This window comes from Taudactylus pleione, unplaced genomic scaffold, assembly GCF_031769625.1.
Source record: "Taudactylus pleione unplaced genomic scaffold, aTauple2 ptg000106l, whole genome shotgun sequence".
NCBI lineage: Eukaryota > Metazoa > Chordata > Amphibia > Anura > Myobatrachidae > Taudactylus > Taudactylus pleione.
Genome location: NW_028284508.1, coordinates 1,857,828 through 1,874,667, shown reverse-complemented (window position 1 = coordinate 1,874,667; position 16,840 = coordinate 1,857,828). Strand labels below are relative to the sequence as shown.

The 16,840-nt window shown below is 43.1% G+C and overlaps 1 protein-coding gene across 1 annotated transcript in view; it reads right to left on the bottom strand.

Annotated features, from left to right (window-relative positions):
* Positions 1–16,840, bottom strand: part of EDC4 (enhancer of mRNA decapping 4) — a 516,382-nt gene that overhangs the window by 254,796 nt on the left and 244,746 nt on the right. The window contains exons 13-14 of the mRNA XM_088470908.1: positions 12,055–12,127; positions 9,143–9,231 (exon numbers count right to left, since the gene is read on the bottom strand). Coding sequence (XP_088327034.1) covers positions 9,143–9,231; positions 12,055–12,127 — 162 coding nt within the window. The remainder of the gene's footprint in view (positions 1–9,142; positions 9,232–12,054; positions 12,128–16,840) is intronic.

The window sequence follows — 16,840 nt, the reverse complement described above, 5'->3', positions numbered from 1 at the left end:
ATATAGGACCGTATTCAATTAGATGCGAAAAGTGCCATAATGCGCAAAAATTTGCGGATTTGGACTTTCGCCTGTTTTCAAAGTATCGCCGTATTCAATTCCACGTCATTTTCGCTATCGCGAAAACAATGCAATGTAATAGGCGAAAAAGATTTGCCTCTGAAAAGAAGTGTAACATTTTTTATTTTGTGGTGCAATGGTGGGGAAACCACTCAGAACCCTTGGAACTGCCCCCCAAAGGACAACAGTGTCAAAATATCCCGGAAAAATACTTAACACCACAAAAAAGTAAAAAGTGGGGGGACACACAAAAACTAGCGAAAAAGACTTTTTGGGTGTTTGCAAGGATGGGTTAGGTGTTTTTTGATTGCAGGTGCTTGCAACAGGTGCGTTTTTCACGATTTTTTTTTTTACTTCACTTTAGAGACTTTAAAAGATGCTAGCACCCATTTTCAAGTACCCCTAATTTGACAGGACTACTTATTTTCACCAAAAAACACTGCATAATGCCATTCTTCACCACTTGCGCAAAGACGCTAATAAGAAGCTATAGAAACAACTTCAGTACCTCAAATAGTTTTATTAGGGCTATTCGGGCACATCTACATTGATCCCCAATGTTAGTGCATCTTTTTGGGGGGTTCAGGCTAGTTTCCCCGATTCTGACAGCACTTTCCACCTGTTCTGACTTCACCGCTTGCCGTTTTCGCTTGGTTTGTGACTGAATACGTTGAAAAGCAGGGATCGCCTACAATAAGTTTCTGCTTCCAAAACACGTGATGTCGGTGGAAAGTCCGGCAAGCGAAAGTTTATCGCGGGTGTGAAACTAATTGAATACGGCCCATAACGTTACATACATTTTTCAATTAACGATTACATTTATTTTTTAAACATTGAAACACACATGACTTGTATGTATATTTTAGACATACATATTACACTTTAAAAGGACTTTCAATTTCAACTGGAAGAATTGTTAAATATTAAGATTAATTCAGATGATAATTTTTTCTGCTACAAAAAGGTCAATGGGGATCTCTTTTCTAGAAACCTGTTATACAGAAATTCCAAAAGCCCAAAATAGAAAAATTCCTAATGATTGCTTCTGTTGGTAAAAATGTCATTCATACACATAATCACTCAGCATATAGCTTCAGTTAAGTATAGCTTTGCTAAATAGTTTAATGAGGATACTGATATCAGAGACCGTGTGCTGAAAAACAGGTAATATTTTTAAAGGTATGATTCAGCAAATTTTAGGCATGGTTCTCAAAAATACTCCTCATGAAGTATCAAGCTTTTAATAAATTGCATTCCAATATAATAAAATGCTTACAGCATGTCACCTATTTTTCAGGGGGGTGTAACAATGTCCTTTGCAAATGTCACAATGTCAGTACTTTGTTCTTTGAGCATACAGATGTGTCCTCTTATATCTAGCCTGAATACACCATGTGGTGCATGAGTGACCCGGCAGGTCCCGTGTGACTTTGCTAGCACCGGGCGTTCCCCCCGCCCCCCCAAAAAAATTAGTCTTCATTGCAATGCAATGTACTATGACACACCAGGAGACTATGCTGATTAATTTGATAAACAACACTAATTGCTTCACTTACAGACTCAGGCCCTGATTCAGAGCCGGACGCTCTTTGTGAGCGCTCGCTCTGAATCAGGGCTTTATTTATTTATTTTAAGCCCCCCTCCAGGCCGCTCGCTAAGCTGTGGGTGACCACCCACAGCTTTAGAGGGCGGCCTGGCAATGGTCGCGATTATCCCGACCATCGGGCTTGCGACGAGACCCTTGTGGTAGGGTCTCGTCCACCACAAGCCCCAGTGAACTTCCTGTTCTAATAAGAGCAGGAAGCTCACTACTGACATCACGGGTGATGTCAGTAGGGCCGCCCACAAACGGGAGGCGTTCCTTCAGGAACGCCTCAGTTTGTCCAGCCACTACTCCCTGCACTCATACAAAACGGCTCGAGCTGTCAATCACAATCGACAGCCGCCGCGTCTTGTAGTGAGTACCACAGTGAATGAAAATTCTCTCGCTACAGGGCTTGCGCATGCGCAGTGCGTGTGCACTGCCCGGCCATCGACCTGCTTGCGAGCGCGCAAGCGGGTCTGAATCAGGCCCTCAGTCTCACAAAGAGCATAAATATATAAATGGATCCTCGATAATTGGCGCAAAGAGAGCTGCCTTACTTAGATTCACCAAACAAAACCTCACTAAGTTTTAACAAAACACCATCAACAGAAAATGGGACTTATAAGTTGGGCACTAACTACAATAAATACATATACACAAATAATAATAATACATCCTTTCTATTGGTGATGCGTTGGTCGAGAGAAAGTTCTTCCTCTTTATCTTCTCAACTCAAATGTAAAAGTCATGCAAGAGAAATAAATAGATATATGTGTAGTACGGTTTTTCTTCCTTTCCATTAAGTAATTCAGTTATATTCTTCTATACCCACAGGCGAGATACCTTTATATGTTTGAAACCTTCTGCACTTTTAGTGAATGTGGTACGTTATATCTATACCTCTGGGGCCACATTACACACATCACTTATGGCTGATATACCTTGGTGATAAAGATACCTTTATATGCTGTGCACTACATTTAGAAGTGTGAGTTGGTATACGTTGATTGTTTCTCACCTGCTCTCAGTGTGGGTATAGAAGGTTAATAGTTTTACTTTATGGAAAGGAAGAAAAACTGTACTACAAATATCTATGTGTTTCTCTTCCGTGACTTTCATATGAGTTAAGATAAAGAGGAAAAACTTTCCCTCAACCAACGCATCATCCTCAACCACCAATAGAAGAGATGTATTATTATTTCTGGAGTTGTATCTATTGTTGTTAGAGCGCCCAACTTGTCAGTCACACAGAGATATACAATGTAGCTTTGTGGGCACAGGGATCACTCTGGGTATAGCCTGGAGAGGGAGAATCTGGGCAACAAACAGTTACAAATTTTCTTCCCAGCAGCCACTATAACCCGCCCCCAGCCACAGGCCAGAGAAAGGTGCACCAAGATTAGGCATAAGAGGAAATAAATCTCACAAGCCAGGTGTGTCAGGGTGGGTGCCCTGTTCCCCCTATGAAGTCGAAGAAAAGGATTTAACAAGGTGAGACCATAAATCCTTTTTTCTTCCTCCACTAGGGGGCACAGGGATCACTCTGGGATGTCCTAAAATAGTCCCCCGATGGGAGGGGATGCTCCTAGGCTGCACTGGGAATCCCCTTTGTACTCGAAGACAGCGTCCAAAGGCGCAAAGGTGATAACTGCATAGTAACGAATAGAAGTGGGGGCAGATAACCACGTGGCAGCCATATAAGTTGAACCACAGAAATGACACGTTAAGCCGCCCAAGAAGGTCCAACAGACGTGGTGGAATGAGCAGTTACCACAGTAGGGGCAAGAAATCTGCCACAAAGTGTGGCGGATAGCTAAGCAGAGCCACCAAGTTAATCTGTTCAGAAACTGACCAGCCCCACTTGTGAAAATCGAATAGGACCACAGAGAAACGGAGCTCTGGGTCTGTTCAGGGAAAAATTACCGGAAGCCTACATTCATAGATACATCCTTCGCTGATGAGTCCGGACCGCAACAACCCCAGGTAGGAGAGGAACAGAGACACAACTTTGGGGTGGAACCCAAGCGAGATCGCAGAACGGTCCGAGTATAAGATCAGAGAGGGGGAGCAACAAGACAAGGCACTGAAACCGACACCCACTGTGCTAAGTAATGGCAAGAAGATCGCTGTCCCGGTAAACCAACCACAATCAGGGAATCAATGGCTCCTAAGGGAGCCTACAAAGTCCAATGAACCAAAAAAGGTTTGAAGGATCCACCTGGTAAGAACAAACGGTGACTGCACACAGAGGACGCCCTAACGAAAGAAAGCATCTGAACCTCTGCACATGCAGTCGTTGGAGGAGAAATGAAAGGTTAGAAACTGGTATCACCAAGAAGAGGGCCAAAGGACCAAATTGCTCAGAAAAAGAGGTATCAAGATAGCTGGAATGATCTGGGGAAGAAGCCTCTATTCCAACTGCTCAACAGGTCCTCTAATTCGGAAAGAATTCTGATCGAAGAGGGCTACTCGGCATGCCGTAGGGTACAACTGACCCCCTCTGAAAAAATACTTCCTAGCTTTGAAGACTGGTGACAAGAGCCACGCTGGTAAAGCGAGGCGGGCCAAAATCCAATGGGAGCACAGGCTCGGAGATCAAAAACCGACAGAGAAAGATGCATTAGGCAGAAGAGCTGCGTACTACGGCCGCCGTGGTCAAGCTAAGCCACAAGGATCACCATGCTTCCTTCCTACTGCGATCCGTGAAGCATGAACAGGGGAGGAAAGATAAATAAGAGTGTACCCACTGTACTGCGGCAGCTACCAATAGGAGAGCTCCAGGAACTCTGGAGGCGGAACAGTATCGCGGTAACTTGTTATGCGAGACACTATAATTTTGATGTCCGTCAGGCCCCAGTGATAACGAGGCACCAAAAAGCGTCAGAATGTAGAGCCCACTCACCTCAGTGAACTGTGAGAAGGAAGGCCACCTACAGAGCCACGAGATGACGCTGGGGAGCGGGTGACCAACTTAATGGAACCGAAACTGAGAGTGCCACCCTTATGGCTTATGTGGGCAACAGGTATCACGCTGTCCGGTCAGACTACTACCGGACGATGTTGGAGGGGTCGAACCAGACAAAGAGCTCTGAAAACCAACCAGAACAACAGAATGAAAATCGATAACAGGCTCGCCGTCCACCGATCCTGCCCTCCACCCACGAAGGTGTGCATCAGTGGTGAGAAGGACCCTTGTTCTGGGTCCCAACAAGAACGGCTTATAGCCAAATGGGTCCCCTTTAGCTATGTGTAATAAAAATCAGATTGGATTTATATCATAGGGCTCGAAATTCCCTGTGAAGAGGCAGGGAGTGAAACAGCAAACTGCCGAAACTGCGCCCTGTCAAAGGGATAGATTATAGAGCCCAAGTTCAGCCTGCCAGAAAGGAGGGAACAGTAAACAGAAGACCATTATTCTAACAGCAGGGAGTAATACCCACCGACCATTGGAATGCAGCAAAGCTCTCCACCAAGGAAAAAGGCTTCCAAATAATTATCAATCTGTGGGAACACCAAAGAGAGAGATGGATATCCAGTGACTGAGCCCAGATAAGCAGGTCACCCGGAGCTGCAATGAATGTCCTCATGAAAACCAGTAGGCTGAGGACCTACTGTAACCGAGATACCGGAACTGGAAGCGATTGTACTGCACAGCATATCCGAGGAAGCTACAGCAGCTGGTATTCCCAGACTGTTTCCCATCCACGTACTAACCAAGCCTGACTTTGCTTAGTTAAGATCAGACGAGGTTGAGCGTGTTCAGGGTGGGTGTAGGCCGACTGATTCAGATGGCAATGTGTCAATAGGCCTCCTATATGTGAAAGGATGGTTTGCAAACCTCTAGTCTGAGTGAATGACTGAGCGGAGCGACCCCATGCTGAACTTGAGAATACTGTAGTCCCTGCTAGCGCCTAGAGGATGAGGATGGGATAGAACAAGTAGTCCACCATCTGTCCAGATGTAAGAGGCAAGGACCTGAACAATAACCGTGGAAGTTAGAGGGGAGCGAACAGAGTTTCCCAGAGTGCTGCTCCTGGGAGAGCTTGGGAACCCGCTAAGGCATATGTGAGTCATGTATGGTACTTGAACCTGGGCAGTGCTGGTCCCAAGACAGGAGCACTACCAATGTGACAGAAGTGGGATCTGAACCCACATCTCCAGAGGAGACTGCACCCTAGACCACGAGTCCTGACCTCACGCTGGTACACATGCAGGGGTGCCTCAAGTTGGTGGTCCAGCACCAATTCAAATTATTTAAGATCAATGTAATGTAAATATGTGGACAAAAACAGAAGTGCAAACCTCTCCACCACCACTGAACCTAAGGATGACAGGTCAGCACAATTTACATCACTTTACTACATTGTTTTCAGAATTTTTCAATAAACTTTTGGCTTAGGGGTGCAGTGATGACTATGCTGGTACTCTGGGGCGCCGTGATTCAAAAACGTTTGGGAACCACTGGTATACTCAGTGAACACACACATGTTGGATGGTTTCCGCTTGTGAACAGCAATTTTCAAGTCTGACCACAGATTCTCAATTGGACTGATTAATATATGTGGCTGCATCCCTGAGATTGCCCACTAAGTTCCATCTGCTCATTTGCATTATCCGGAGCGAAAGATGCTTCCAAGGCTCTGGCCACCCAGCATATAGCCATAGCTGGCCTGGAAGCCCCTCCAGCAAGGGAGTATATAGATTTCAAACAAGGTTCCACCTTGCAATCCATAACATCCTTCAAGGAGGACATTGATGGCATAGGCAAGGTTGCACTCTTCACTAGGCGTGTAACATGAGAACCCGCCTGGGGGGGGGGGGGAAGGGTTTGTTCCTATTTGGTGACAAAATCCTCCGCAAAAGAGTATTCATAAGCCGAGCGCCTTTGAGGTTAGAAACGCTTACCAGAAGATTTCCATGCCACCTCCAAATGATCCACTAGGAATATTTAGAATTAGCCGCAGGGGGATCTTCATCCTCAATAACCGAAGCCACAAGGACAGCCCGTATCTTATATTTAGACTCCGTTTCCCTAGGGGGGGCACAGAGTCAAATAAGTCATGGAGCTCACCGTCATCAGATGTCATAACGTGGGGCCTGAGATGACAATCATGGCCTTTTAGAAGGCCGCAGCAGTGATTCCCACTGTAAAATGTCCATCAGGTTCAGTACCGTGGTGGACAAAGAATTTACCCAAACAGGTTCCGGAGAGACCTGAGGATGCATTTGAGGGAGGCACTGGAGTACCTCCAACTGTCTGGGGAACCCCTGCATGGGGGATGAGACCACCGCCTGCTGTTAAAATCCAAACTGGGGAAACGCTAGGGGGGGGGCACTAACCGTCCCGCAATGGCTGTAAGTACCTGACCAAAACAAGCCCAGGGAGGTTCCTGCACAGAAGCAGAGACAGTAAGTGGACGTGAGATAACATAACACAAAGCACATAAACCCTCAGTGACCACATATCCTTCCCCTATGCGCACCTTACATTTGGCACAGGACGGGTGGATAGGGACATCATTATGTGCAGAATCCTCACTCCCAGAAATGAGAGTAAATAGGATGTATGTGACTCCCCCCACAGAAAAATAACATTTACTGTGAGGCAAATTGCACCCTGACAGTACTGCACTGCAAGGGCTTTGTAAACAGAAAAGGACAGGGATAGTAAAATGGTTGACAGTAAGAGATCTAGAGAATACAGTCAGACAGCGCTAGCATATGGTCACATACAATGCAGAAAATTCCACCTGCACTAATGGCACTATGATCAACTACACAGACCCGAGTCTGGTAGGAAATAGTGCTGCACACTCTGACCCGACACCGGAGGAAAGGTATGCGGGGGGGCCCGGACTGCGATGCCACCTTGAGAACAGCGTTCAGCGCCTACACATTTTATGGGAGAATATGGCATTTGAGGAGCTGAGAGGAGGCGGGTCTGGGGGAGGAGGGCTGACACAGCCCGCCAGGCTGCTGTGGAAAGGCGCTGTGGGCAGCAGGGGAGGCATCGGCTGTGAGACAGGGAAGGCGCACTCCCCTGGCCTGCATTTAACCCCCAGGACGCTGGAGCATCCTTACCAGCTCCAGCCCTGTGTCTCTGGTGGTCTAGTGGGTGCGCAGGACTTTGTGCCTGGCCCCACTGTATTACAACCTGGTTGCTCTAGCACACATTTATTAAAGTGAAAGGTGGCCAACATAGCAGCAGAGATTGAGATTAATGGGGCTAATTGGAGACAGGTATACACACAACAATATGATCATCTCCCTAGTAACCAGAAAGGAATTGGGATATTTATACCACATTCCTGATAAAAAAAAAAAAAAAAAACACAGCACCTAGTTAAACCTCAATAGACTAAGGTCCGAATTCAATCAGCCCCTTTAATTTAACGGGAGTGAAAAATGGTGGTAGCCTTGTGCTTTAATGCTTGGGGCTATTCAATTCCAGACCCTTTATCACCAAAGCCCCTTTTTAACGCCCGTTAAATTAACATGTTAACACACAAAATCAGTAATAAGTTCACAGACCTATGCGTTAACAGGATCGCTGCACTAGTTAAGACGGTATTTATAAGGGATTTCTTTTCGGTGGGATCAGACCTGGAAAAAATCCCCGTTAAAAAGCCCCGGAGGATCAATTAGCACATGGAACATAACCGCAGCTAATTGAATTCCCCCAATGTCCCACTCTGTGCAGAGCACATCATTATATTGTGCCCTCTTCCATTCCAAAACATAGCTGGTGCTAGCTATTAATGTTCTGTCTGTACTACAAGTGTACAAAAAACAGGGCCATCTGCATTCAAAGCAGTTTAATGATTAGCCCGATAAGAATAATGAAGTTCAATTTATTTTTCTCTGTTGAATGCATAACATCTTTATTGTAGACAATGCCTGTAACTGATGTTTTGGTTAAAAAATTAATGATGTAACATAACAATGGTATTGCATCTAAACAAAAGGTTAGAGTGGTGCAGGGCTGGTGTGCTGAAACCTTCAGAGACACTCAATGAATCAGAATTCAGTTGCATTGAAGGAAAATACAGTAGCTCTATAGATTTTACCATATCTATGAAAATGATCAAAACTAAAGTTAGATGAAGAGTTGTCCTTTATACAACCTACATTTTTTTGTAAAGGGATATCATTTATAGCAAAGACAAATGTATAAGCTCACAAAATCTCTAGAGAAAAAAAAAACATTTTTTACTTTTAAGTGGCATTACTTTAAGGGGTATATTTACTAAAGTGACAGTTTTTAAAAATGGAGATGTTGCCCATAGCAGCCAATTAGATTCTAGCTATTATCTTCTAGAAGGTGCTAGTTAAATGTTAAGTAGAATCTGATAGGGCATTTTAAAGGCAGAAATTATTATTAAAATGATTTCTTTCTGAATATCTTCAAAAATGCTTTCTTAAATTTTTTGTTTAAATCTGAAAGCTTTAGTTTCATATCTAGGGAATTATTAAATGAATATGAAATAAAGAACATACCAAAATCTTCAGGTGTTCCTTTTGAAGTAAGGACAGCTGACTCCAAACTCCGGTGAGGCTTAAACCTTATCTGCACATCTTGCAGAGCCCTAAAACACATGAGTGCATAAAATCATCTTGCCTATTGCTATTATTGATTTTCATATTACTGTGCACCCTGGTTAAATTCTCAGGGCCTGATTCACTATGGATCGCTATTGCGATAGCGTATGCAGACAGCTGATTGTTACGTACTGTGCATGCGTATGCACCACAGAACTGCGATCGCACTGTGATCACGCAGCTCACACAAAGTCATCGCAGAGTTAGTGACGGGAGGTCAGCGTTTGGGGGTGGTGACAGGGGAGTAGTCTGATTAACGCAAGCATGCCTGTCCGTTGCATGGGCGTGCACAAATTAGCCACTGCGACGGCATACACAGCTTGTATACTCACTGCATGCAACAAGGTTAGCAATATCTGAGTAAGGTCAGACCAGCTTTAATTCTGCATGAGGGGCCGATGTTACTCGATGCTCCCGATGTATACTAAGGACTGCAAGGTATTACGGATGTGAGATAGCGGTAGTGGGAGTCTCTATGCTGGCTCTATGATGGCACTGCGATTGCATTCATTAGCATATTTTTGCAGAAAACCTGTGTGTGTAATCGCAGCCGCGATCCGTAGTGAAGCAGACCCACAGTGCATCTATTGAACAGATGCATATTTTTTTATTTTTGATGTCATTTTTTCACCCAATAAATGGTTTGTCTGCTGTCAAAATGGGTTTACAGTGCATCCGGAAAGAATTCACAACGCTTCACTTTTTCCACATTTTGTTATGTTACAGCCTTATTACAAAATGGAATAAATTAATATTTGTCCTTAAAATTCTATACACCATATCCCATAACAACAACGTGTAAAAAGATTTTTTTGCGATTTTTTAAATGTAATAAAAAAAACTGTAGAGTAATCATATACAATTAGACCATAATACAGAAACTCAGCTTCACATTTCCTTAGTTTGACCCATTTACAATACAATTCATAAATACAGGTGGTGCCAGAATGAACAAAGAACTTCTCCTTATATAATATGGTCTCTGCTTCAATATCAGACACTATAAGGTCTCAAACAACAATCAGTTTTCAGTATTTATACATATTGGTTCTCTATTTAGCTGAATCATCACTTTTAGTTTGGTGGCTAATACTGTTGCTTGTTTTACAAAATCACATCATGTGCTACTGAAAATGCTATCAATTAGCGATCTCCCACGGATGACATTTGAGATCATGTGATCCCGGTTGTCACGGTAATACTTTTGGCATCACACTGGCAGCTTGATTAAGGCAAACTAACCAAGGTGGTGAAAAGTGTGTTTACGAAGTTTGTTATCCCTAACTAAAATAAAATGTTATCACTGATATGTAGTATATTCTAATTTGTTCCATGTTCCCAAGTGCTTTTTTCATCAACAATCCTGGAGATGTCTCATAAGGCAACAGGGTAAAGTCCAATTTATCTTTGCATGTACATGCTAGAAATTTTGTTTATTATACACAGCTGAAACACCTACAGTGGTTAAATTTTGTAACAATGCTATTTTTAAAGGTACACTTTTCTTCTTACAGATGTTTAAATTAAACCACATTGTGATGCTACCAAAACCTTAGTAGCTCTTCCAAAGATTAAGAGATTTAGGGGTCAATCGAATAAGGTGCGAATTGCTATTTTCTCTTCGAATTCGCATAGCGAAGTAATTTTGCAATCCAACTGGCAACTCACACTGAAGCTGTCAGACTGAATTTGCATTTATCCATTCGCAACTCCCTGAGGGTGAGAGATGGAAAAGAAAATTTTTATTTTAAGATTAAAATGTCTGTACACTGCGCTGAACCCTTAGACACCAACCCTAATGACTAATTAGGCAATTGGAAGTTTCCAATTAGCTTAATAAGTTCAATAATTACATGTCATTTATTGGGGTTAAAAAAAAATTGTCTTCAAATTACCCCAAAATCAACTTTTTCGTTGTTTCAAAGTTAATTGTAAAATAATTGTTTATCATCATTTTTGTACAATTTTTCAAGGTGCCCTCAAAGTACCCCAAAATCACTTTTTCTACAATTTTTTTTGCATTTTTTGTTTAATTTGTTTCAGTTAAAAGAAAAAAAGTTTTGCATTTAAAAAAAAAAAAAAAAAACACAAATCAGTCATTTGACACCAAAAAACATTCAGTACCTTCCTAATGCCCACAAACAGCCTTCTATACGGTCCTGCTAACAAAATTATCATTTTTGGGGGGTCCAGGATGGTCTCCCCGCTTTTTCATGCACTTCTCTAACATTTCATTTGGCAGTCATTTTGCAAACCTACGCCACGAGTACTGTGAATATGCATCCCGCAGCGCCAGTTCTGCTTACCAAAAGTGGCCCACTGGGCGCTCGCATTCTCGGGAGCGCGGATTTGTGCCAAGTTTGCAAGCTTCAAGAACAAGTTGCTACTCACAAGTCGCACCTAATTGGCTTGACCTCATAGTCATAGTCTTAATTGTCCCTTTCTAATTTAACTCCTACAGCAGTGAACGGTGAGCTATGTTCATGTGGGTTTTCCTTCGCGAGCTTAAATTTCTTTCCCAAAGTCCAAAAACATACTGGTTGACTAATTAGAACAAGATGAAACAGACCTTAATGTGTTTTTGTGTGGTAGAGAATATATACTAAACTGAACTGGGACAGAGAACAATTAAAACATGTAAAGTGCTGCATAATATATTGATTCTTTCTAAATTAAGAAAAAAAAAACAACAACATAATTAACTAAAAGTATGTGCAGTATATTAGCACTGTGAATTAGCACATTTATGGCCTGGCCTTGCAAAACAGACTAACAAAATTACAAAACAAATGCAAAAATAAAAAACTTACTTCGTGTGTACACAGAAAAGTTTAATAAGCACACCAGCAGCTGAGTCTGCTTCATCAGATTCCAGTGTCTCTTCTGTGAATATATGAAAGGAACATATTACTAAATAAAAAAGGACAATAATAAAGAATGAAAATAAAACTAGACAATAAACGTAGCAACCAGGTTGATTTTATTGAAGCCCCCACAAATTACTATCAAAACAGTACACAAGGGATGTGTCAGGGGCTCATCAGTCATCACTTGTATTTAATAATTTTAGAATAATTTTAATTTAAAAAAAAAAAAACTTCTACATGGCAGGTCTACTATAATTGGAACGGCAGGGGGAGTAAGTGCTGGAGCAGCCTTTGATCAGGAAATGCTTCAGTATGACAGAGTGGTAGATAGGCACTCCTAACAGACAATGCGGTGCTCCAAATTACTTATACCCCTTTTACACCAGAGCTAAAACCCGGGTAGCTCCTTGGTGTAAAGTGGACTGGGTGGGATTGCCGGGTTGAGTGACCCAGCAATCCAACCCAGGTAAATTGCAGGGTTTTACACGGGAACAACCTGTGAAACCCTGCAGTGTAAACGGCGCGATCCGGGTCAGGGTGACCTTGATCACGCCGCTTGCCTGCCGATTGGCCGGCTACAGTGGCACTTGGAGATGACGTGATCTCCAAGCGTCCACTTCAACATCAGAAAAGCCGGGTCTCTGCTGACCCGGCTCCGGTATGAACGGCACCGACTCGGGAAGATCCTGGGTCAGCGCTGGCTAAATTCCGGGTCTGAACCGGATTGGAACCCTCATACAATCACTCTACCGATCAGACCAAAGATACTCCCCCCTACCTACACTGCCAAAGTCATAGAGGATCTGCAAGACGACCTGTTATAAGAATCACCTTGGTGCCAGACCATATAAGTCTATGACATACTGTATTTCCTTTGAGAAGGTTCCCATCGCCCAACCATCCGAAGTGGACTCAAACACAACATGGGAATTCCCACCAAAGGTGTACCTGAAAGGGCATCTTGACCATCATGCCAAAGTTTTTGGCTGGTCTAGTACTAGGCTGTAGTTAGCAGATAAGTGCAGATTTCACAAGTGTAAAATAGAATTTAGGGAAAATGTCAGCGTTACATCGGCACTACTGGTTATATCCTCAGCTGATATTCATTGAACTGACCCCCCCCGACCTCTGTCTTCAACAGGTAATCAGCAGTTGTTATCTGAAGTCTGCTGCAGAACATTACTCCACATGTGCTGCTCTGTTTGAATTATATATTTAGGTAATCAGCAATTGTTATCTGAAGTCTGCTGGTGCCTTATAATATTTTATTGTATATAAATTGCCATAACTACTATCTCCAGTCTATAGATTGATTGTAGGCATGATTGATTTTTAGTCCTAAATGTTTGGTATGTGCTACATATGTTTAAGCAATTTTATTGCTAGGTCTGTATTGGCTGGCCAGTGGAGGCGGTTGTCATTAATTAGGATGCTGTAGGCCTAGGCTGTAGCTAGCAGATTCATAAGTGCAGATTTCAAAGTGCAAAATAGAATTTAGGGAAAATTTCAGCGTTACACCGGCATTAAACCGAAGTAAAACATCATCCAAAAAAAAACTACAATCAACACTGCATATGGACACCTATGGAGCATCAAGTGTGAGTTCACTACCCCTTCACAACAAACACCTGCTGCCTGCATAACCAGGATATGCAACAATTAACTCCTTGTTTTATGATTAAAAATAAATTACCAGGTTACTTGCTACTATTTGTGCTGCGTCTTTTTTTTTTTCACTAAAAACTAACTTTATATTTGTACCAATGTCAAGTAACCTCTTTAACCTTGCATATACAATCTGATTTACCATTGCTTTTGCCTACCCCGCTCTCAGCCACAAGCATTCAGTTTGTAACCAAACCTAACGGCAAGAGACGGAGAATGGAGAAGGAAGTACAATGTACACAAGAACACAACATACGAAGAGGGAATCTGTGATACAAAAAGGCTAAAGAACAGATCCACCTGAGGCCAGGTGCATCAGGGTGGGCGCCCTGTGGACCTCGAAGAAGAAGCGTTAACTAAGGTATGTTATACCATAACAGATATTTTCTTCTTCAGGGTCCATAGGAATTACCATGGGGATGTCCTAAAACAGTCCCCTTAAGGGTGGGGACGCTCCTGCGCGGAGAGAAGAATCCGCCGCCTAAGGAAGCATAAATCATAAAAGAAAAAAAGCTTAGGACTGCCTAGGAAGTCCTGCTGCATTACAGCTGCGACTGGCTTGCCGTGCACCAAACAAAAAAACTGAATGCCTGTGGCTGAGGGCAGAATATAAAGGGAGGCAGACCAGTGCATGCTGGGAGTCCCAAAGCTTGAGCTGTTTGGTGCATTGGATCGCTCCAACTTCATACCCCCGAGGTAATTCCTGTGAACCCTATAGAAAAAAAACTTTTGTAATCGAGCATACATATTCACCAACAGTGTTCTTTCACCAGCATTTTTACAAAATCTTTAACACTGTTGTTCTCATACAGACACTATTCCTACTTCCAGTTTTCCTCCCCCTTCTTACCTCATCCACACCATAACCGTGTTTTCTTCAAATTCTCTCTTTACTCAGTGCCTGCCTAATCCTTTATTCTGCCCACTGTTCCCACCTCTATCTTTCCCCTAGTCTCCTCCACTTTTTCCCTCTCTTCTCTCCCCTCCTTTGTCTGTATTGTTCTGGTTACTACACTTTCATTCTTTTCTGCCCCACAACAGTCTTACTACCCCACCACTAAACTCTGCACCACCCTCCTCTCCCTATCATCTCACCACACCTTCATCTGCATCACACTTAACTCCCTCCCTTTCCTACAAATGGGAATGGGATTGAAATGCCGCCGGCTCAAATCCCGACAGCAGCTGACCGACAGGATGAAGATCCCGACAGAGGCAGGTAAGTATCCTAACCTCCCCTGTCTCCCCCCCAACACTAACCCTCCCTTAGTGGTGCCTAAACCTAACCCTCACCTCTCCCTAAACCTAACCCTCACCTCCCCCCGAAAAAACCTAACGCTAACCCTGCTACCTGTACTAATCCTAACCCCCCCAAACTCACCATGGCTAAGAGGACGGGTACCCCGGACTTACCTCGTTCGGGCCTGCATCATCCTGGGTTCTAGCGTCGGGATGATAGGTGTTGGTATTTCGACGTCTATCATGAATCCCTAGCCGGCATTCTGCAGTCGGGATTGTGAACGATAACTACATCCCCTACCTTGCCTACTGATTTCTTCCTCCCACTCCCAAGATCTGACCCGTGCCGCTCCCTTCCTCTGGAACTCTATCCCTCTCTGACTCTCCACAAATCTTGAAATATGCTCTCAAGACCCACTACATCAAAACCCTTCAGCTCTCATCCTAACCTGCTGCTTACATGCTTCTTCATCACAGTCTACCCTATCTGTGTCACCCCTGTCTGTCTTCTCCTCCCCTTTAGATTGTAAGCTTTCACGAGAAGGGCTCTCTTCCCTCACTCATACGATCATCTACTCCAAACTCCCCACAAGGGCACTTAACACTTGGTTGCTGATGCACTGCTGCTTTTTTGAGTATTATGATCGCTATTGCAGCAATGTTTATAAACTATGTTCTTATCCTGTATTGGTTTGAAATGTAAGTCGCTGTTTTCGTGTTTGCTCATTTGTTTATGTACTTTATGAGATGCTGCGGAACCTTTGTGGCACCATATAAATAAAAGATAATAATAATAAGGAAGCTGAGGGTTAAACTTGAGTGAGAATCTGACCACTGCAACCACCCTGTGGTCTGAAGGAACAACTAAAAGGAAAATAGATTGTAAACGCCACAGGGGCAGGAACTGTTGTGTAATGAGCTGACAAAATAATAATAACAAATCATACGGTCAACCGAAAAGCAGCCACGTGACCTCTTCTGGGCCCTTGATGCTGAAGCTGCACATAACATATTTACGAGAGAGGAGCAAGCCTGAACTAAGCACTATACAGGCTTAGCAAGTCCCTGCAAACAAATTGGGCCTGTTCCCCTGGAAGAGCGCACTGGGAGTGTCCCGGTTAGAGAAGCTGAACACGGAGTAAGGAATAGGAACCTACGGTCTGAGGGTAAGAATTCATATCACAAGTCTATAACTGAAAATTCAGGACCTTTTCACTAAAGAGGCCCCTGATTCAGATCTAGCACTAGGAAAGTAAACATACTATACCCAATACAACAGACAGTTCAAATTATCCTGTGGCTAACTGAATCTTCACATATGTATGAGTTAAACTGATGAATACGATATTGTGAAATAAACCTTCTTAAATTTTAAGTGACAAACACTTCATTCTGATAGTTTAAACCAAAGACGACCACTCAATCAATAAATGCCATTTGAAAATCTGAAAGAACTTCTGTATTCTTTATCATTAGATCCCACAGATCAAATTTTTAAGTTGGGTTTCTACAAATTGCCCTGCATCAAGCCTAAAAAGTACAGATGTGTCCTCATACACCTAACCTCAATATGCCATACGGCGCAAGACAACTGGCACGACTTTAACGTTCTGAGTGGTTTAGTGGCTTTTTCTTTAAATTTGTGTCTTATCTGCACCGCAGATGTATAATAACACCTCTCAATCTGTACAAGAGATGCCGTGCTGCGACTTTAACCGTACATAAAATTAGAGTTATAGTATAACATACCTTTATTAACTCTTTTTCGAGGTCCACAGGACTTACTTTGGGAGTATATAGTTGGAGCGATCCAATGCACCAAACA